General features: G+C 41.7%; 1 protein-coding gene across 1 annotated transcript; it reads right to left on the bottom strand.

The window, feature by feature from the left end:
* Positions 1-2,547: 2,547 nt before the first annotated feature.
* On the bottom strand, positions 2,548-21,464 carry btaf1 (BTAF1 RNA polymerase II, B-TFIID transcription factor-associated). Its single transcript, XM_082556964.1, has 38 exons — positions 21,057-21,464; positions 19,263-19,386; positions 18,322-18,436; positions 17,646-17,789; positions 16,852-17,051; positions 15,617-15,750; positions 15,315-15,444; positions 15,166-15,234; positions 14,976-15,065; positions 14,773-14,868; positions 14,036-14,212; positions 13,662-13,802; positions 13,422-13,546; positions 12,901-13,021; positions 12,635-12,739; positions 12,276-12,425; positions 11,526-11,668; positions 11,213-11,387; positions 10,873-11,076; positions 10,198-10,618; positions 9,860-10,044; positions 9,605-9,761; positions 9,199-9,308; positions 8,870-9,071; positions 8,587-8,735; positions 8,034-8,186; positions 7,407-7,528; positions 6,824-6,991; positions 6,600-6,677; positions 6,364-6,493; positions 6,122-6,263; positions 5,878-6,008; positions 5,604-5,726; positions 4,973-5,125; positions 4,557-4,768; positions 4,294-4,453; positions 3,874-4,044; positions 2,548-3,731 (listed from the first exon to the last, which is right to left on the bottom strand). The coding sequence occupies exons 1-38, from the start codon at positions 21,068-21,070 to the stop codon at positions 3,585-3,587; spliced, it is 5,571 nt and encodes a 1,856-aa protein (XP_082413090.1). The 5' UTR covers positions 21,071-21,464; the 3' UTR covers positions 2,548-3,584.
* Between the last annotated feature and the right edge of the window lie 783 nt (positions 21,465-22,247).

Genomic DNA, 22,247 nt, shown 5'->3' with positions numbered 1-22,247 from the left:
CTGAAAGGATGAAACACTGAAGAGCAAGAACATAAATAACTTCATAAACCCAAGGTAAATCATGAACTCACAAAACTCAAAATACTGGGTCAGTGAACCAGGAATCACGACAAGGGTGTGTTAAAGCTAAATGGACTAAAACTGAGCACTCAAAGTGCTTTTTATACAACTTGCCTCATTCACCCAGGCACTTTTTTCTATGTAAGTGCTTTCTATCTATCATTCACACACATTCATAGTCCTACGGATCCATCCATCAAAGAGCAACTTGGAGTTAGTATCTTGCTCAAGGATCTTTGGCATGCAGACTGAAGCAGACGGGGACTGAACCACCAACCGTCTAATTAGCAGGTGGCCTGCTCTACCTTTTGTTCCATCTCTCTGAGTTTTGTGAGTCAAGTGTAGAACACAAACAGTTTCCTGTTGTGGAAAAATAAATTGAGCATCAAAACCAAACTGATTTTCTGAGATATACTGTATTGAAAGAAAGTTATTGAGATTTATTGAAAGGGATCAATCCAGCCAGAGCAGGGTTCATACCAGCAATGACAAACAGGCAAAATAATAACGGCTCCTTTATGTACAATCTTTGTGTTTATCATTATAAACACAGTTTATAATTAGTTTATTACAGCTAAATAACAACAGTACACTGAGGTTTAATAAGGTGAAACACACATTTTTCTACTATATTTCCACCCTTTTAATTATTTCTAATCACTCTTGTAGTATAAAATTTGTATGCAAAATATAGCAGTAATAAGAAATCCTCTTGTTGGAGGAGGGCGCTCTTTCACCCCTCACTCTTTCGTTCCAGCATAGCTGTAGGTTGAAAGGGGAGAGCACATTGTACACCCTTGTTGTCTTCTTCATCGTCAATATGGAATTTTTTTTAACCCTTTGGGTTATTACTGTGGTTCTGTAATCCTCTTGCAATGGCTGACAGGGACCCAAGTGGCACAGCCTTCAACTTTGACTCCTGTCTGGATTGTCAGCAGTACCTGAAATGGGCCATTCCACCATTTCTCATTCCAGCTGGTTCTCTGGAGATCTCCGATAAGCACCCAGTCTCCTGGTCTGAAAAGGTGTAACTTTGTTTTAGGTGGAAGGGCTGCTTGAACCATATGAATATGTATATGAATGGCTCACAGGCCCATGTGATGCTAGAATGCCTTTTCAGCTGCTGCTACTGCTTGCAGTTAAAGGAAGGCCTGCTGGTCTTTGTCCTTCCCCACGTTCCTGCAACAAAACATCCACCCTTTTCATCCGCTGTCTGGGTGAATAGGTTTATCAGGATAGGGTGATCCCAAAGTAGGTGCAGTCTGCAGTGTCAGTCAAAGCTTTGTCTTCACAGCATGCTTAGGTGTCCACTGGCAGCAATATGAGCCAAAGCAGAATCAAATAATAGTAACAATAATAATCAAACAATCAGGTCACTATGATTAATGAACCTACTCTGAGCTAATGCTGAGTTTGTTTGGATGTTTTGGGAGGAGAAAGGTTGGAGAAATGTCTGTATTGGTCTGGTTGGCCTTTTTTTTTAAAACCAGTTTATACTAATGCTTTTCACAACCCCTCTAAGTTAACTGCCCCCCCTGCCAGTTTCTTTGGCACTAAAAAAAAAAAACCCTAATGACAACATTTTATATCTGTTTAATCAAGTGTGCCTACAAATAAAAAAGATCATGATTCTGATGATGCCAACCATTTTATATCTATACATCTACCATCTACATTCCTGTCTACGGATACGCGTTTCATGTCGATCTGGATAGCGTACCGCATTGTCCCTGCTGTTTCATGGGCGCTCCCTGGGTAGACGAACACTGGAGGTCTCATGTTGTGATCTTATCACATGAAGGAATATGCTCCTTTCCCCCACAAAAAACATCCCACTGCTTTTAATGACTTTTAGTTTTAAAGTTTTTATTACCCGACTGGAGCACTGGTTCCACCTCTGTGAGGATTTGATGATTATTGACTTGGACCTCTGTTGTCTTGATTATTTGCAGTATGACTGTGACTCAAAAACATGGAGCTCTAATGCTGCTACTGCTTACTACCGCTTCTGAGTTTGTTGCTGCAACCCCCCCCAAACATGAAAAATAAAAATCTGTCAATACTAACTTTCATTACGCTCTTTGGCCCCCGCAGTAACATTTAAAGGTCTGTGCTCTTGGGCCACTTACAAATTACACTGGAAAATGTAAAGGTCAAGCTGTGAGAATGAAAAACACACTGTAACGTTAGCTTAAAAGAAACAAAACATAGCACAATCTCCTTCCTCTGATAAAATTCCCACTTTTCTGAGCACTTTTTGTACAAGATGTCTTTAGAAAGTTACAAATTAGCATCAGACAAATTAAATTTACCCACCGATCCATTTGAACCATGCTTTCCTGTGGAGTGGTAAATTTTGCATTTACCTAGGTTCAAATTAGACCAATGTGGAAATGTGTTACATGTATTCACTTCTAGTTTTTATTTTCCCTGGATGTACAACCACACCATCTACTGGCCATTGATGTCCAAAGAAAAATACATGACTCAAAGGTTTGTAGAATTTATTACAATCCCAAGATCATAAACAAAAAGCAGCAATTAGACAATTATGTACAAGTCTATTCATTTTTTAAAAATACTTATGACAAGTTTCAGGTACCAGCCACAGCTTGGCCTCCTCAGTTCCATCTCTGTAAACTTGCTTTGACGCGCAGTGCTTTCCCGGGTCAGTCTCTTTACAGTACATGTGGAGAAGGTGGACACAGAATATAGTTTCTCAAACAGGGCCTCCTGATGACCACATTTTTTTGTGAACAGACTCTTCCAGGGCATGGTCTGAAGAACGGGAGTCGTCTTGACATAGCACAACCCGCTCCTGAGCTCAGCGTTGTGCTATAAAAAGCCAGCACTGTGTGACGGCATCCTGTGGCTTCTTGTTACTCTCTCCCGGTTTCCTTTTCTCATACAAAAACATGTTTGTATCCATCAGGCAGAGAGGTGGGTATAACGGTGTTTTAAGACTTTGTGAGAGGTGGCGGCGGTAGTAGAAGAGGGCGCACATGAGGAAGGTGCATCTAGGTAGTAACATCTGAAGCAGTTAACACTGTTTACTCTGGCAATGTGATATGAGCAGAGGGTAGAAGGCTGTAAAAGTAGCGCCTGCTGCTGTAACTATAAATGATAACTTTACTTATGAAACACTGTGCACTTGAAAGAGTGGAAAACGTTCCGCTACTGTAGACGACGTCTTTCACAGTTGTTACATCATCACATGGTTTTATTCTCTCAGGTTTGCAAAGGACCTGGGTAACTTACCTCATGAGAATAAGTTTGAGTGATGTTGCTGCATACCTATCGACTGTAGAACGACAACGATTCAGGTCTTTGGCTGTGGGTAAGTAATCGCAGTGGGAAATGTACTGAGAGTATTATCCTTCAGGGACTCCTTAACGTTACTCTATTTAAGGTGGCGGTGTTAGGCATGTGGCTGCAGCAATAGGGGTCTCCTCGCGCTCTGACCGGGTCCTGCTCGGCCAGAGGGCGAGACGCCTGATGGATGCTGGGTGGACTTGCACACAGTGCTACTGCAGAGAGTGCATGAAGCTGTCCAGGTTGTACTCTGAATCATACTGCTGCTGGTCCCACAGCTCTCCCAAGCTGTCCAGCACTGACTTCATGGAAGTCTTTCCTGAGGTTGATGACTGCTCGCCCTTCTCACCTTTATCCTCCTGAAACACATTTACAGACAAGGGAGTTCAGCCAAACACAGGGGAAAGATGCGTGCATGTGTTAGTGGAGAACATAAAAATTTGACTGTTATTAGAAATCAGTAACAATAGTACAAACACTAGAGGACAGAGCTGCTCTCACCTTGTCGAGTGTGAAGAGGTTGAGGAGCTGGTCTGTGCCCATGCTCTGCAGGCTGGCGTTCTCTTGGCTTATAACAGTGTTAGCGATGCTCATCTTGAACTTCTGCAGTCCCATGATCTTCTCCTCCAGCGTACCTCGTGTGATCAGCCTGTACACGTTCACCACCCGTTTCTGCAAAAGACAAATGGAACGTACTAAATGCTTTCATGCCAATCTAATTTCAACTGCTTCTCTTTGCATCACTAGCTTTAGACAGCAGCAGCCTCTTGATACAATCCAAGGCTGATCCAATGTGAAACTAAAAGAAAGTCAATTCTTTACGCGGGATTTGATTGTGCAGAGTCATCAAAACAACCTGGACTGCCTAAAATCTGTCTACACACTGATATTCTGCTGAGCAAGTGTGTTCAACAACAGTACCTGTCCTATCCTATGGGCACGGTCCATGGCCTGCAGGTCCCTCATTGGGTTCCAGTCATGCTCCACAAACACCACGGTATCTGCACCAGTCAGGTTCAAACCCAGACCACCAACATGGGTGGTCAGCAACAGCACATCTATTGATGGGTCATTGTTAAACCTGAGGCACAGAAAGAAGAAATCCTAGTCTTGCATTCATTTAGCAAACTTGCATTGAGCAGACTTCTGTGTTTGACAGCGAGCAACTGTACAGATGAGCTAACCTGGAAACTATAGAGTGACGTTGGCCGGCCTGCACGCTGCCATCCAGCCTCAGGTATGTGACGGTGGGCAGTCTGGGTTTCAGCAGGTCATGTTCAACGATATCCAGCATACTCTTCAGCTGACAGAAGATTAGCACACGATGTTGGGCCACCACTGCCTCAGTGGCCCCCTCTGATCCTCCACCACCACCAAGTCCGCAGTCCAACAGCAGCTGAGAGCAGAAACGTGTTAGACTGAAGGCATGGGGCATCTTTGAAATCAGATACAAGTGAACGGTTGGATAACTGAATACAACAAACATCCTTATAGAATCTCTTCTTCCTACATATCTTTGTGTAAAATCAAAAAGTTATCAGGATCAAACACTTGGTCCACGGAAGACGTGAGAAAGATGACCTGAAGAGTGATATCTCACCTGTTTGAGAGCAGATAGTTTTGGCGCGTGCTGAATGTCTCGCAAGCTTGAGTTCTGTCCTGCCAGCTGCTCAGTGATGCGTTTGTACTCTGGATGCTGAGGGGTCAAGACCAAGCTGGGGTGGTTACACAGCTTCCGCAGGTACTGCAGCGCCTTAAAGAATGAAGACATAAACCCAACTATTAACACGGCGAACCATCAGCAAAGGAAAGACTGTGAAAAACCTCACGTAAGGTTTTATAAGATGCAAATAATAAAAAACATTGATACAGATTTTAAGATGTCAGTCATCAGGAGGACAAATGAGGAAACCGTGTGACACTGACAAGCAAGAATTTCCTCACTGACGAGTCAAATCTCCAAATGTCAAATTTTAAGGGTAAAAGGCAAAAGAGAGATTATAAGCCTACAGTTTTCATGAGCAGGCCACTGTTTTGTCTGTCTTATATTCTGCCATGGTGTGGAAAATATGTGGGGGGTATGCAGACACCATATTCTACTGCATAAATATTTAAGAAACATTTGCTTTTCCATTTACCAGAAAGGAACAATTCAAAGCTACACATTATGGTCAGGACAAACTTTCTTCACATATGAACCGCAAAGACCACATTTATCAAACCACACATACCTGGAAGACATGGCCTGTGGCCTTCAGCTTGGGCTTTTCCTCCTCCTCTGTAGAAGCTACAGAGATGCTGTCATCCACACTGGCCTTGGCTCTAGACTTTGCAAAGTCTTCATACAGCTGAACCTGCAGGCAGTGACGAAGCCAAAATCAATAAAACTGTGCCACTAACAAGTTTTACCAGCATGGATTCCAACCAAGACTTTGCAAACACACATTCCAACTACTGTTCATCATACTAATGTGGAATGTCTCCAAGGTCATTATGGGTCAATACCTGTAGAGGGCTCAGGTTGCAGTAATAGTCCTGAATTATTTTAGGAGGAAGATCCTGGAGGACATCCTCCTTCATCCTCCTCAGAAGGAAGGGTAGTACCTGTCGATGCAGGGCCTCCATTGCCAGGACTCCTACATGGAGAAGGCAACATTAATGGTAGGCCACATTCAGTAAGAGTAACCAGATAGAATGAGAGAAAATCTAATATCTGAAAAAACAAACAAAAACTAGGGGGTTCACATACCTGCCTCCTGCTCCCTCGATGAGCTTTTGGCGTCTCGGCTGGCTAGGATTGGTTTACCGTAGCGTGCAGCAAACTGCCTTTCTGTTCCGAGGAAGCCCGGCATTAGGAAGTCGAACAACGACCAGAGCTCCAAGACATTATTCTGAAGTTAGAGCATTAAACATTATTCCACTCTGAGCTGCAGAAAACATGGAAAGAATGGAAATCTCCATTTCCTTTTCAGATCACAAAGGAAGCCTCACCTGAATGGGCGTTCCTGACAAAATGACTCGGAAGTTGGCAGCCAATTGTTTTATGGCTTTGGACAGTTTGGTTTTCCCATTCTTGATCACATGACCCTCATCGAGGATACAGTAATTAAATTTTATATTTCTAGAAAAGTAAAAAGAAATAAAATCACTTTAAAATGCAGAACAGAAAACACAAAAACAAACAGAAAAACAAACAAAAAACAAAAAACCTTTGGAGTAGCACTCACCTAAAAAAATCTATGTCATTTCGGACAACATCGTAAGAGGCTACAACAAGATTGTGTTTTTTCACTTGGTGTTGCAGCCTGAAAAGAAGTACATGTTTACTTAGCTTCAAATAAATGCATTTATCTCTACCCACACACAAACTGTTCTTCCTCACTTATTCAATTTTACAAAAAAAATGAGAGCATGAATCATTCTCCTGCAGTCAACTCTGACTAATCCTTACCGCATCCGCTCTGTAGGAGGCCCAGTGTAGTGCAGCGGGTTGAGGTACTCTTTGGCGCAGAACTTGCCCACTTCGTCCACCCAGTGGCCAGTCAGCGTGGGAGGACACACCACCAGAGAGGGCAGGGGGCTGCAGTCTGCTGCTTTAGTCTTGGCATATTCCTGTGCCCTGAAGCGCGCGCGCACACACACACACACACACACACACACACACCCACACACTGAGTCACAATTTCTAACACAGCGCTTCAAACATGAGACTGGATCAGAGTTTTAAAGGTCAAAGATCAAAGGCAGCTTTAAGAATGCACCGAGCCTGGACAGACCACCGCTGGTATTCAAGCTGTCAAACCATATTCTGTCTTTTATAGGGCAATAAGGCATGTGGACGAGTAATACCTATAAAAATTATTCTCGTGGAGGTTACTCGTGTTTTGTCTGCATTTAAACCACATTAAAAATGGGCGTAAAACAACTCACACTTATTAAGCCTCTGACAATGACTGCATAGAGTAGCATAGCACTGTTTAAACAGATAATATATTTGAGCACGTACTCCATCTCTGTAACAGTGCTGTTAGTACCTGAGGTAGTGATCGCCTGCCAGAATGCAGATGGACTGCAGCGTCTTGCCGAGACCCATGTCGTCACACAGGATCCCATGCAGCTTGTATTTGTTCAGGAATGCTAACCAGTTCACTCCATCCTGCAAGATTAAACACACCAACGCTCAAATACCACAACACTGAATATCAAGGTTTCACTGGTTAATCATACTAATGATTAGACTAAAGTCATCAAAACAATCTCTTTAATGACACCCATCAGTTTCAGTGCCTATGAGTCAGTTACATTAGTGATGCTGAGGATGTGGCAGCGATTTCAGCAACATTTCAAACAGGATGTCTTCACTTCTGTATTACAGAGATAGATTCGTTCTCAGTAGAGCTGCTAGAAGCCAGTTCAAAGAAGAGCCAGCACATTTACTTAACCTCCATTTGACTGCTTTAAAATTTACTGTAAAGTAAACCATTTGTTGTCAGCATCTCTATCTATGTTGCCAGCCTTCCGCATTTAAGGGAACCTCAGTCTTTAATGTGGCAGAAATACGGTCACACTGGAGGTGATGAGACTAAAGCACTAAACTGTTCCAGAAGTTGTTTGTGTGTCAAAATATCCACAGGGTGGGCATCCTTAAACGTGACACAAACCTGCTGGTACTTCCGGAGCTCTGCTTTAATGGGCACCGGGATTTTGTAGTTCTCCAACTTTCTGCCATCTAGCAGCTGCTCCAGGAAGTGACGTTCTCTAGCTTTCTGCCGGATCAGGTCAGCAGACATGGCAGGAGGGTCTGGTATACCCGCCTGGTAGAAAAGAGGAAAATACATTACTCAGAGTCCAAACCAGAGGTGTCAAACATAAGGCTCGGGGCCAAAATTTGCCCAGCAAAGACTCCAATCCTGTCCACTGTACAGCTGTGGAAAATGTAAAGGTAGGTATAAATTCTGGACTTTCACAAGTTTTACAGCTTTCTTACTGATCAGGATTCATGGCGACAGATTTACTAAAGTACTATTTCTCAGCAGAAATCTTGAGGCAATTGTACTTCTTTTTCTAATATACAGCTACCCCAGGGATCAAGTTTGTACTTAAACTTCTATACCCTGTATGTAGGTCACAGTGTAAAAGGAGTTTGACATCCCTGATGTAAACATTAAATAATTATTAAAACTGCACTTTAGCCTGCTGTCTGGGTGCTCGTACCTCTAGTGGCAGCAGGCGGATGAGTGTAGCAAAGCACTGTGTGGCCATGAAACGAATGCTGTCGCTGGGGTCGCTCATGCGGCCTAGCACTGGTACTACCAGCAGCACGATGTAGGGCACAATGTCCACATCCAGCTGCTCCATGACACCTGCAGGAGTCTTGGTCAAGGACAGTAAAATACAGCACAGGAATACACTAAATAAAGGCACAAATAAATCAGTTCTGGAGTGCTCTTATATCAGAAAGGTAAAAAAACTGAAAGGTAATGTCACTGAAGGATACAGGCTAAAGCCTCGATGGCGCCTTCTTGTTTGGTGCAGTCATCAATAGCAGCTAACCAGGGTAATACACACTCAAGGAAACTGTTCATGGTCTCCAGTGTGGCTATCTTGCTAAGCACACCAACACAGCGTGCTGCCATGTGACGTACTGCTGTGTATGGGTGCTGGAGGCAGGTGAACAAATGGGGCAGGTGTTCCAATAACTGCAGGAAAAGGAAAAAAAAAAAGAAAAAAAAAGTCCAACAATCTCCATAAAATGTCACGGATTCCAAATCCATGATAATCATAAAAAGTGATCAAAGTAAATCAGTCAAAATGGATCAAACTTACCAAAGGCTTGAGTTCGGCAGCCATGGCTCCTGCCATGACTTCCAGTACTTGTAGAGAGTTGACCAATTCCTGAGCTGCAGCGTCGCCCCTCTCCAGCTGGGCCTGCCTATCTACAACACATGAAACACAATGATTCAGAGTAACAACTCTGTACATCTTAACGATGTGAAAACACGGAAGGATATAGAGAATCGGTTCGGTGAAAGGAGGCCTTTCATTCCACTGATCACTGAATCGTGAGACTCTATACAGCTTTTCGTTTCTAAGATATCTACAATTAAATCTAAAATAGCACAGTTTATGTTCCTAAGTGACAGTTACAGGTCTATATTGGTGAAAATCAAGGTGACGATATTTTCACCAGTGTCTATCAAAGATCAAAACCTGATCAACATAATCAACATACCAATGCACTGATTTTCTGTTGCCACTGACGTCAGTGGTCCCACCGTATTCTCCCAAAGGTATGGCAGAGACTTTGTGAGGTCTGCACCAAAGTGCCGTGCAATAGTTGTTAGGGCGAACTCTGCACCTCGTCTCTGAATAAGAAATGGCTTCCTGCTCTGAAATGAAAGAAAAAAAGACCAAGAACAGTAAAGACAACATGGCGTTGTTGGTTTTAAGCTCAATGTGTTGAAAATGTACTTTAGTTCTTCTGTACCTCATCATTCTCTGAGCTGATGGTGCTGCCAGGAGGAAGCTCTGTGGTTGGGTTTTTTGGCGCTTTAGGAGCTGGACCCCTCTTACTGGTGATGGCAAACGCAGCTCTTTGGTGGCGATACAGAGTGATGATACCTCGAGATTTATTGACCATGTGATGCATGCCGTCTTTCTCCAAGCCACCCCCTGAAAGCATGACAATTAAGAAAACCATCAGTGTTAACACATGATTTTTATATTCACGAGTCAAACCTTTTAAAACATCACTGAAACCCCAAATTTAAAATCCTGTTTGTAGCTGACAGACTGAAAATAGAGCCAAGCTTCAAAAGGTCTCACCTTTGGCATTTTCCTGTGTCGGAGGTACGGGGCAAGCAGATGAGGGCGTGGTTGCAGAGTCCACACAGGCTGAGGCACAGAGGTTTTTGATGATCTTAGGGTTGGGGCACGGCGAGCGTCCGGCACACTGTTGAAGCAGCTTGGCTATAAAAGAGGCAGCATAACCTTGGATCAGGGTGTTCTCCTCCCTCTTGATGGCCTCCATCAGAGGCCTGACGAGTGGGTTCAGTTTGTCGGGGAGCACCTGCAGGTTAATCACGGCACAGGCTGCGATCATGTGCACACGCAGATGCAGCTGCTGCCATTCTGTGCTGGTCTCCATCACAGTCGCTTGAGCCTGCTGCCGTTTGCTGTCCAGGGCTGGCCACTGTTTGGACTTTACATTAAACCCGGCTGTTGACTCTGCAAAGATGGTGGTTACCTAGGGAACAAGCAGGAGGGGGATAAAGGGTGTGATTGAAAAAGAGTCTGATGTGTTACAGAGTGCAATATCCATTAACCTTCGAAGCCAAGAATTGTTACAGTTTTTGATCAAAAATCATTCATGGTTTTGTTGAGACACCATACCTAGATGACAAACATGCTGCAAAATCCTAATAAAGATCACGGTGCTTCACCAATCTGATAATCGTGTGTCAAAGGTTTATCAGTGCACATGTGTGTGTATTGACTTACCAGCTCACTGGCTTGATCAATGGTGAAAACGTTACAATTGAGGCGGTCCTTGAGGTCTATGTTGGCATCAGCAAGCAGTGCAATCAGCTGCTTGCACTCATTCTGCATGCGTGTGAAGGGGATGGCGATCTCATCATAATACAGCTGCTCAGACAGAATGGCCAGAAGACGAGGCAGCACGGTGGATGACACCGACTGACAATCCTGAAAAGATACGAGAGAAAACCTTTCAGCTTCTGAAAGCCCGATTCTGCTTTGCTGCCAAGTCAATAAATCTTAATCTTATTTAACAAAAAAACAAAAAAAACAAAAAAAAAAAATCTCAACAACTGAATTTTACCTTCTGCAGTGCAGCCCAGTCACAAAGCACTAATGCCACTGCGATTCGCTGCAGGGCAGACTTGGAGTTGAGATGGAAGAGCAATAGCTGAGCCAAAGATTCTGCTGGTCTGATCTCCTGGGATGCAGCATTGAGTTGAGGGTCACAAATACACCGACACAAAGCCCCCAGCAATCTGGATTACACAGGTACAAAGAGAGCAGTCAGTGCAAACGCAACCTCGATCACTTAGTCAGCAATTCCAGTTATTTCTTGAGAGTTAAAGATCATTAAGTTAAAGAGTTTTCTTCCCATTATAACTATGAAAACTTACTTGGCAGCCATAAGTCGAGCACGAACTACTACATAGTCCCTCGTAACTGGGTCATCTGTCACCGTCTCTGCACCCGCTATATATTCCTGAACAGTTTCCTTCACCTGACTGCTTGCTTGACGTCCCTTTGTGCCACATTTATCCTGTTTGAACAACATGATATTAGTTAAAGTTTGTTTTATTTCAGAAGATGCCAAATCTACATGTTTGACGTGGTTTTAAGAGTGGAAAGACACCTTCTGTAGACATTTGTCCGCTTCCCTTCTTTTAACACTATTAGTTCATTACATGCAAAGCAAACCTGTCCATCCCAAGTTCTTTTTATTGTTCCTCAGTTACGCCACACCTCGTTAAACCGGCATTTAAGCCACTTGGTGGGTGGGTGCACGCTTCTGTGTGCCAGTGCATCCCCTGTCTCTTATTTCCTCCTCCAGACGGTTAAGGTTTAAGCTCCACTGGCTCAAAAATGCAGAACATGGCTGTAAGACTCTTATTGTCTGCCAGTCTGTAACCTAGCAACCACAGCAAGGTGCACTGACTTGTGTGATAGGGAATCTGCATTATTTGCATGAACCCATTGATAAAAATAGAAGTGGAAACACTGAATCATTCCAAATTATGTCATGCTGACCTTTTGTTTAAATGTATCATATTAATTCCTGTCACTGTAAAATTGCTCCTTCCTACTTCTAAAACAAAAGATACGCTGAAAATAAAAGTTTTTATGTGTATAAAGATAAAGTATACAACCTTGGAGCGGGCTTTTACTTCCAGCAGCATGTTCAGGTCTATTGGAATGTGGGAAGCTTGCATCATGAGACAGAGCCAGGCACCCATCCATGGACAGCTGGCTGCTACCACATACTGTTGGGGGGCCTGAGACAGCAGCTCCATCCACACCTGCACATAAAAGACGCAGATTAACAATGCAAAAAAATCAAAGTCTCCCATATGTGCTATCCAAGTATAAAAAAAAATAAAAAATTTAACATTTACATTAAAAATCGACAATACAGCATCGTCTGTATCGTTCCAGCTGTGTTTTATAACCAAAGTTGGACAGAGTTTGTCATTTAACCCAAAGTAGTTAGGTGAGTCATGTAACAAACCTTTAGGATCAGTTCAAGGATTTCCTCATTGCTCTCTAGTATGCAAGACTGGAAGATATGCCGCAGCATGTCTTGTAGGATGGGATTTATCCACGCTGCACAGCTCTGGAACAGCAAAACCACAAAAACGCCACCTTATTATTAGGGATGCAATTCAGTTTAAAGCTGGATTAAGAGCTAAAAAAACAAAACAAAAGAAATATTTTGCTCATATTTTTGTAAATACATGTAGATGTACTATCCGATTATTATTGTTAGATCTTTACCTGGTCAGCTTTAGACAGTAGTGTGTAAAGCGTTTCCAGTGCTGCTCGTCTTACTGATGATATAGTGTGTCTCAAGAATGGCCATACCCGAGGAACCAGAACAGTTAGTGACTGCTGCATGCTGGGATGAGAAAAAAAAAAAGGGTCATAGCTAAAGAGTTGGCGCTCGTCTAATTTTGTGCTTGTGGTTCTGTGGGGTGTATTGTCTGTTTGTGCCCTTTTATGGAAAATTAGGTCATTTAAAAAGTGTTTAACACAAAGTACTGTTGTGAGTTGGCTTTCACCCCAAGTTACTAATAATGTCAGTTAATGTCAGGTCACTGACAAAATTCTATGACAGCACTTAATGCTCTTATGAAGACACCCTGCAAAAGCTGTGTATGGTTTGGAGTCAAGGTTTGAAATATGGAATCGCTGGAACCAATTTCTGGTATTGTGAGTCTCCTATTATTCAATAAATCAACAGTATTTTTTGATATATTACTTTATTAGTCTCTTTTTTGCATAAGCTTGAAACTGACCTGCATTGTCGAACCTGTGGATAGGTTAGCAGCGAGGACAGCAAAGTCATAATACTATTGGTGGAAGCAGTCAGATCGTCCAGGTCTAAAAGTGCATCCCATAGTGTGTTCACTATGAAGGGTACCTGAGAGACATTAAGTTTTCAGACTAAATTAATAAGCAACAAGGACAGCAGAAAGTTTAACTACTAACAGAATGCACATTTCACCACAGAAATTGAAACTGGTTTTGTTTCACACCTTATTGGGCAGTAGCTGCACCAAGCCCCTGACCACAGGGATGAGGGCTGCAGCTGCCACGGCCCTGACATCGTCATCCAAGTCCTGTAGGCCGTCTGTGATTGCAGGGAGCACACGGGGAAGTAAAACAGCAATCAAGTCCTTTGACACAAAAGAGAAGATGAAAATCAGCATGTGTGTATACAGCATCAGAAAGCGAGATAACAACGAGAACATATGCGTCCAGTCTGAAAAAAGCTTTTTGTCCAAGTATAACACCTCCTGTTCCCCACAATTCACATTCATGGCCACACGCTACTCGAATCAAATACAATGTCGAATCTTGCTATTCTTATTCAAAACTCATCATATGCACAGTGATAGAGATGGTGTACCTGACGAACAGCCAAGGTATACTTGATTCCCAGCAGGCCTCCATGACGCACCTCCCACTGGTCCTCTTTCAGCAGCTTCAGTAGGACATCTACCGTCCTCGAAACACCAGATTCATTCATGTGGCGAAGGGCCACACCCAGTGTCTGAGCACACGTCTCCCTAACAGGAGCCACTACCTGTCAAAAGGAAGAGAGCAAGATTGTGATAGAAAGAGTTAAATCAAAGCCAAAGACACAGATTGAGCTGAGTGACACACATCTGACAAACATAAGTAAAAAGTTTGGCTTCCTCCTACAGGCTAAACATGGTAACACACTGTCACAATCAGACCTCAATTCCCTGCATCTGTGAAGTCCTAGTTTATCTAGTTTATGCTAAATTAATAATTTACTGAGAATTTACTTTAATTTCTTTGAAAACAGTGATTTTGGAAGGAATTTTATAAAGAAATGTAGCACCCAATCAAAAAAAAAAAAAAAGTTTATTATATACATGTGTCACACTTAAAAAACAAAACAAAACAACCCCCCCCCCCCCCCCCCCAAAAAAAAAACAAAAAACAAAACAAACAAAAAAAAACAGTAACCTTTAGCATTGTCCCTACACAGCCTGCAAATTCCTGGAATGGAGAGTGCTGAACCTTTCAGTAAGGCGCGTAAGGGAATGTACAAAGGAGTGGAAAAACTCTAGGACAAATATGTTCAAAAAACATTTGTTGATAAACAAACAAACCTACCTCATCAGATACAAAATCGCCAAAGCGGTCCAAAGCAAAGACACACAGCAGCCGGATGACCACGTCTTCTATCCATTCCTGATGCTGCCGTAACATCTGCATCAAAATATCAGTACAGTCTGGGTCATGTCCGATTCTCACTCAGCTGTTTAAAAAAAAAAAGCAAAAAAAAAAAAAAGCCTGAAGATGTGGTTGAGACCTACCTGTTCTGCAGTGCTTCCCACCACCTTCCCTCCCTCAGCACCATGGGACTTGAGGATTTCTCTAAGACCGGTGCCTGCACCATGACGAACCTGAGAAACAAAAACAACACATGTGGTTATTCTTTGAGCCCACTCTACCCCCTCTCATTCAACTTACATTATCAAGTGAAAATAAGTATTGTGTTTTTACCTCCCACGAGGGATTGAAGAGGTCATTGCAAAGCTCCTCACAGAAGCTCTCCAGAGGCCACTCGTTCGTCTAAGGAGAAAACAATAACGCATCAGCTATCTGACACTGTCATCTATACCAGCTTCACCGACTTGTTTCTGATTGCTTACCTCCTCGAATAGACTGGAGTTATCCGGAACGTTGTCGACTAGGATCTTATGCTCTGTTGCTGGTTGCTCAGTGACTACGTTGGTGGTTTTTCTTCGTTTCTCCTCAGGTTCACCTTCAAAACTGTCGTTACTAAAGGTTAAAGACAAATGAAAGTCACAGGATATGATAACTCTCGAATCTTAAAAAACTGTAAGTACGCTGACAAAAAAAACAAAAACAAAAAACCCATGTAAAATACAACACATGCACTCTTCCAAACATACAGTTTTGATTAGAATCCAGAATATATAGATAGTCCTACCTCTTTTCATTAGGATCCATGTCTCTGGATCTTTGCTTTGCTACCAACTTGGCCATCCTCTTAGCCTTATTTTTCTGACGACTGCTCATGCCTGGTCGGAACTCTGAGTCGATCAATTCAGCTGCCTGAATGGTCTAAAAAACAAAAGAGTGGTGTTAATTAAGAAATTCCTCCTCTAGTGAATCTCAAAGTGGGGATACTGTTTCAAGAAAACTTTCCAATTATAATAAACAGCAACTCTAAGCTGACAGCTGTTGAGTCTGTTTCCACAGGCCCCGCTAGTTTAGAGACTTATTCCTCATGAAGAACGAAAAACAAGACAGAACATCTTCAACCGGTCTTTAACTCGCTAACGAGGGAGAGCTTTGGTCAGAACCAGGTGGTGGAGCATAATGCTCATCACCTGTCTCTAGCCCAAATCCTTCAAAGAGCAGCTCTCTATTGACAAACTGTTACAATACACATCACAGCACAAGCACCTCCCACTGTAAAACCCCCCCCAATGGTGCTAAGACAAGGCACTGTGTATGTGTGTGTGTTCCTGCTCACCAAAAGGATCATAAAAGCAGGAAGTGTACAACACAAGAAACAGATCTTTCAGATACAATGTATCTACAATAAAACCCACGTCAGCCTCACCCAGCACCAAATTGGCTGGACAGGTGGTCAGAGACAAAGGAATGTCTTTGATTCTATAGTTTGAACTAAGACTTTACAAATTTAAGAAACACAATGACAACATTCAACAATTTGACTTAACAACAGCATTCCCTCTGCCTATTCACACACAAACCATTTTAATTTCCTCATCCTGTGCTTGACTTTCTGCAAACAAGTGTTCCAGCAAATGAAGAACCATAGTGACAGTTTCAACAACTGGAAGCTGCCACAAATATTGATGAGGCAGAAATAAAAAAAGATGATGAATCTACTCTATTGCTATGCCGTGCATACTCACAGGAAGCGTGCAGAACTTCACAAAAAGGGCCCACGACATGAAAATCAAACTACATGACCCATTTACAAACAAAACAAAAACAAATCTGGCACAGACAAGTTTTTAATACTGCAGTGCAACAGGTATAGGTATAAACTGCAATAGCATCTTTTAAGCCTAAAAAGTTCTGGCTACACTGAGAGGTATGTTTAAGACTTCCCTTTGACAATTCATTAAACTCAAAGAGACAAAATGTGTGCTAACATATGGTGACTCGAGAGGTCCGAGTGAGACTCACCAAGTGGTTTCCGGAGCTGGATCCAGCTGTGGCTTTGCTTCCGTGTGCTCTGAGGGCATTGGGTTGACAGGTATAGTCCAGGTCCTCGTCGTTGAACAGCTCATCTGTGTTCATCCCAATAGCAGCACCCATATCTAGACCCAACTTCTTCTGAAGAAGCTTTCTCTGGCATGCAAGACGTTCTTTGGGGTCCATCTCACCTGAGAACAAATGACAGGAAGTTGGCTGGAAACTTTAGAAACTTTGGCTCAAAGTGCATGTAGCTGACAAAAAAACCCCCAAACAAACAAAAGATTTACGTTAAACAACAGACAGCATTATGAATGGTCTTGAATGTCACACTGAACTTGTTAAATTTAGTAAACAGTAATATTGGGACCAAGAATGAGAAGTCAAATGAGGCCAAAGGGAAACGACATTACGTGCGTTACGACATACACAGGAACTACAAATTCAAATGACCACCAAAAGATAAGAACGAACAACTTTCTCCTTTCAAACTGTATTCAAATTTGTAACAAAGCAGTCTTAATGGTCAGGTTTGACTGGCATTTGTCCAAACACATTTCAACCTGTTACAATGGTCTTCATTTTAAATCAAAAACTTATTAGATAATGTCTTTCCTCAATGGAAAAAAACAAGCAGGAAAATGCAGATTTAAAATCTTCCACTTTGGTAAACGCCACATACAATCAGACAAGAGGCCGTGCAGGTTCAGACGTGTGCATGGGAGAGGGTGTAAGAGCATAGATGTTATTGCAGCTGAAATAATATTTGAAGAGTCACTACAAACCAGTTTTGTCATCCTGCAGCTCAAATTCGGCCCCAGCAGATCCCAGCAGAGATGCCCCGTGTTTCAGCAGGCGGGAGATGTCAAAGTGGTAGAAACTCAACCGGTCGCAAGATGTTTCTTCTGGAGACAGGTCTTCACAGGACTCTTTACAGAACAAACACAAAGTTTCATAATATTAAATTGTCATTTCAAATGGTGTAGCCAAGTGAAAATGAAAGGGAAGGTGCAATATTCAAATTGTAGGTAAATTAGCACAGAGCATATAACACAGAGAAGGTTATAACTCGCAAAAACAAAAAGACAATGATGCAACATTTCACTATTTTACAAAAAATATTAATTAGTGTGAAACTAAACAGACAAAAAGACATCAATTTGGGGCATGGACACCTACTTTAGGCATCTTTTCCAGTTCACAACAGAGGGCATCATGTGTTAAACCAGTATGTATTCAATTACACCCTTAAGCACCTAATAATTAGTACGCAAGTTTTCACACAAAACAGTCACTTTATGAACTGATATGAAACCTAAGTCAAACCTATGTGGTCTGAATTTTTTCATAAGCATGTTTGACCAAAAGAATAGATCACTTCACAAAAACAAATGATTATTGTGATGCATATACCTCCAACTCATCACTTAAATATTTTAATGAGAAGGCACAAATGCTCACCTTCTTTAGGCTTTGGAGCTGGTTTCCATTCAGGAATATTCTTCACAATGGCCTCTACAGCTTGGCCTGCTGCTATACGGGTGTCCCAATTGGGACTCCTTAGATAGGTCAAGACCTTATAAATGACAGAAAAGAGATTGCATTGACTCTTTGTACAATTGGCTGCAAACAGAAAGTTTTAACAGATACAGCCAAAGAGGTGTACCCAAGATAGCCATATTTTAAGACAGCTGCTGACAAAAACATATAGAGTCTGATCTTGTGATGCACAGGAATTACTTGTACATAATCTGACATTGTTATTTGAAAATTTGCCCATGTTTAAATTGAGCATTCATCACTGCAACTTAATATACACCTGATTGTAAACTGTGATAAGAGAAAAGCGCCCCAGTTAAACCCCATACAATCTCACAAAGCTCAAGACTATAGGATTGTTCTGTATACAATAATGAAGCTCAGCTCATTAATCTGGTTGGAAACACAGATGCCTTAAGACATTATTAATATTCCACACATCTGAGTGTGAGAGCACTTATGGATACTCAGGCTGGTATAGCCAACAGGGTTGTTTAGAAAAAACAAACAAAGACGACATTCTGATACTGCTGGGTTTTCTTTCCCTTTAAGTCCCAACTTGAAGCTGAGAAAAAGTTCACCAGCAACTACACAAAAACAGTTGCAGTCTGCATAACCAACTCTATTTGGACAGCAAACATGCAAAGCAAATATGGCGTCAAGTCACCAGAAGCATTGCACTACTACAGACAACTTAAAAATATTGTTCTTCTTTTGCAAGAAATTCTCAAAATATTTGTCACATATGTACACCTTACAGCTATGAAGGTGTGTACACATGAATATACACAGAAAAATATTTTTTCTGCTCGATAGCCTGTGACAACCCTCACAGCTAATCACAATTATATGAAAATACACACCTTTGATAAGAGGTTATTAAGCTCATGTGGGTGGAGTTTAACCACTTCTCCAAGCTGCTGGGCTGCTGCTTTCCTGGTTACTGGTGTGGTTCCAGTGTCGAGCAGGATAAATAATCGGTCAAGTCTAAAGACAGGTTACAAGAAGCACACAAAAGAAAACAAATCAAGGTTGAAAGTAGTCAGTAGAACATCAGCGTGGACCTTCTTGACAGCCACTGTCCAGTCAGCAAATTACACAATGTTTAACAGTGGCAGCAGAACATTAACCTGTTGGATCACTTAATGTTCAAACATGATGTAATGAAGATTTAAGATACTGAAAGCATTTTTTTCCTAAGAATGAAGCTCTCAATGTTACCCATTAATATAATTGGAGTTAATTTAAAATTAATTAATTAATTAAATCTGCATCATCCTGGAATTTTACGATCAGTCCATCTGTTTTTGATGCTCTACGGTGCAAATAATTAAAGATGTAAACTAATTAAAAGAGTCACTACTTTATTTTCTTGGCTTTGCACCCAAGCAACCTGCCTAATGATTCCAGTCTTTCACCAAGGTCATTAGCAGTCTATTAATAAAGTGAAGTGGATTAGGGATGTGCAGATATCCCTTCAGGTTCTACAAACACTTAATCTGGACAAGAGATGAACGCACACTAATATACACACAACACGTGGACTCGACACAAATTTTAGAAATTCTGTTTACAACAAGAATATTTGGAAGAAATCAAACGTCTCTAAAAATCAGTTTTAAAATTTGGACTTAAAAAAAAAAAACTATCATCGAAGTGTGACTGTTTAGGTTTCTAATATTAACATAACTGGTTAAATATTAGAGAAGTATACTTCTCTAATATTTAACCATTGTTGGAGTCATTTACTTTCAGAACTTTTCCAATGCAGCATTTGCTTTGGAATGCAATGGGCTTTTCTTTTGTGTTTTTTAAAATCTTTCAGATGTGGGTGTGTGATTTTCATGATTCACTCTGTGTAATGAACTCTGAAGGCAGAGGAGGTAAGAAGGATGCCCCCCCCCCCTTTTTTCCCCCCCCCCCCTTCTGTGTGCAGTGTTCCTATGTGACCCCTGTTTAGTGTGCTGTTATGAAAACTAAACTAGCCCCTGAAACACACTTAAGTCAAAATTATCCCTGCCATCTCTGTGTTTTGTTACAATGCAAAGGCATGAACTGGAGCACTTAAGAAGTTTCATAAAGGATCTTCTTGATCTATAAGGAAAACCTGCTGGGCTGGAATCAGAAAACTGGACTTACATGCCATCAGCTACACAAGAGCCGTGAAGTCTTCAGTACCAGAGAAACAACATAACAACAATCCCCCAACAAACTATAGGTGGACTACACCTGAGTGTATTTACGGTTGACTTACAGGTGCAACTGTTCCGGACACTGACATTAACTGGTTGTGCATGCAGAGGCGGCTAGCCAGTGGTGGCATCTCTTGTTTGCAAAGCAGCTTTACTGACATAACTCCACAGCAACGTTAATTAACCTGTACTTAACGCCGGCATCAGCAGAGTGTTACAGAGTACTGGGATGTATTTTAATGTCGCACCTGAAAGTGAACACGAGCCCAAACTTACGTTAACACTTCGAGGGATATCACAAGAGGCGACCAATTCACACTGTAACATTACACTTGCTAACGTTTGTCAGGCGTCGCCATGCCATTCTCTTCCTAATCAAAAGCTAGCAGGTATTAGCAAGCCCGCTAGCTAATAGCTAAAAAAACCCTGGGATAGATAAACAGAGCTACTACAGACGTATCTTACCTCGATACAGCCATGGTCAGTTATTGTGGGCACTTCAGCGTCCTACATCCAACAGGCACCCGAAACTTTTCTTGCTACGCTGTTTCCAGTACGACAGATAACAGCAGACAGTCATTAGCTAGCTAGCAGCTACCGCTAGCTAGCCGAGGCCCCAACAGTGTGCTTCTGTCTACCAAAGAGAGAGAGTTCACAACCAATTCATGTCTTCAAAGTTGCCCCGGTCGTCTCTCTGCTGTCTTCTTCCACAAAATATCGCCAAGTACCATTAACATAAAGCCCAGTTCACCCCTCAGAACTCTTCGCAGATAAATATTTTAACCTGATAAGATTTAAAGAGTTATTTTGTTGCACGTTGAGGACGACCCAGAAGACTGTTTTTATATGAGGAGCCATCTTGCATTTATTCCTTCCTCCATAGCAGGCGGAGGCTGATTGGTTACAAGGGTCGGAGAGAGCCAATCAAAACACGCGTTAAAAGAGGCAACGAATCGAAAGGGAAAAAACACCCGAAAAGAATACTTTTTTCTTCAGATGTGTCTATACATTGTTGCACCTTATATTGCTATAGTTATTTTTTATTCTATATGTTAGCAGCTTATATCATATTAACATATTAACAGCAGAATATGTGTCATAGTTATATCATTGATTGAATTTGCATCTAGTATAAAATTATTTAAGATGGATTTTTTTTAAAATGTTTCAGTGTATTTCCACAGAAATTGCAGACATTTCTCTCAGTCGTGATGATTCAACGTCTCAACTGAGCTTGAGCTGACCATGGTCCTGAAAGGTTCATCTTCTCAGTTTCTTGCTTTTCTTGTGTCTTCTTCCTTATAGAAGCATGAAGAAACACTAAAGGGGGCTAAAACACAAACACGTTACTTCCAAGGTAGCTGTTCTCATGAATACAAGCAAAAAAGTGGCGACTATCATTTCTCAGTATGTCTTTAAATGACACCTTTCATAGCCTTTAATTCTGTCAAAAGTGTGATTATTCAGTGTTCATGTGTGGTGTAGCCACTTTCATCCCAATATGTGGCCTTTGTTTTTCTTTGCAATGAGACATAAAGGATGAATTTAAAAAACCTCAATTGCCTTGTCACAGACCACAGGATTCGTGAAGTGCTGTCATACAAATCAAGCTTCTTTGTTTATTTTAAGTGTAGTTTTCTAGTCTATCAAGCATCT

Source organism: Aulonocara stuartgranti, assembly GCF_965226115.1.
Source record: "Aulonocara stuartgranti genome assembly, chromosome: 13".
NCBI classification, from domain to species: domain Eukaryota; kingdom Metazoa; phylum Chordata; class Actinopteri; order Cichliformes; family Cichlidae; genus Aulonocara; species Aulonocara stuartgranti.
This window is presented reverse-complemented; position numbering and strand designations above follow the sequence as displayed.

Bases quoted from the DNA above. Each gene is read 5' to 3' on its own strand.
- btaf1 (XM_082556964.1), bottom strand. The intron at 15,445-15,616 runs GTAGGACTATCT...TTTAACCTTTAG, and splicing joins ATGGATCCTAATGAAAAGAG to TAACGACAGTTTTGAAGGTG. The intron at 6,678-6,823 runs GTAAGGATTAGT...ACTTCTTTTCAG, and splicing joins CCTCCTACAGAGCGGATGCG to GCTGCAACACCAAGTGAAAA.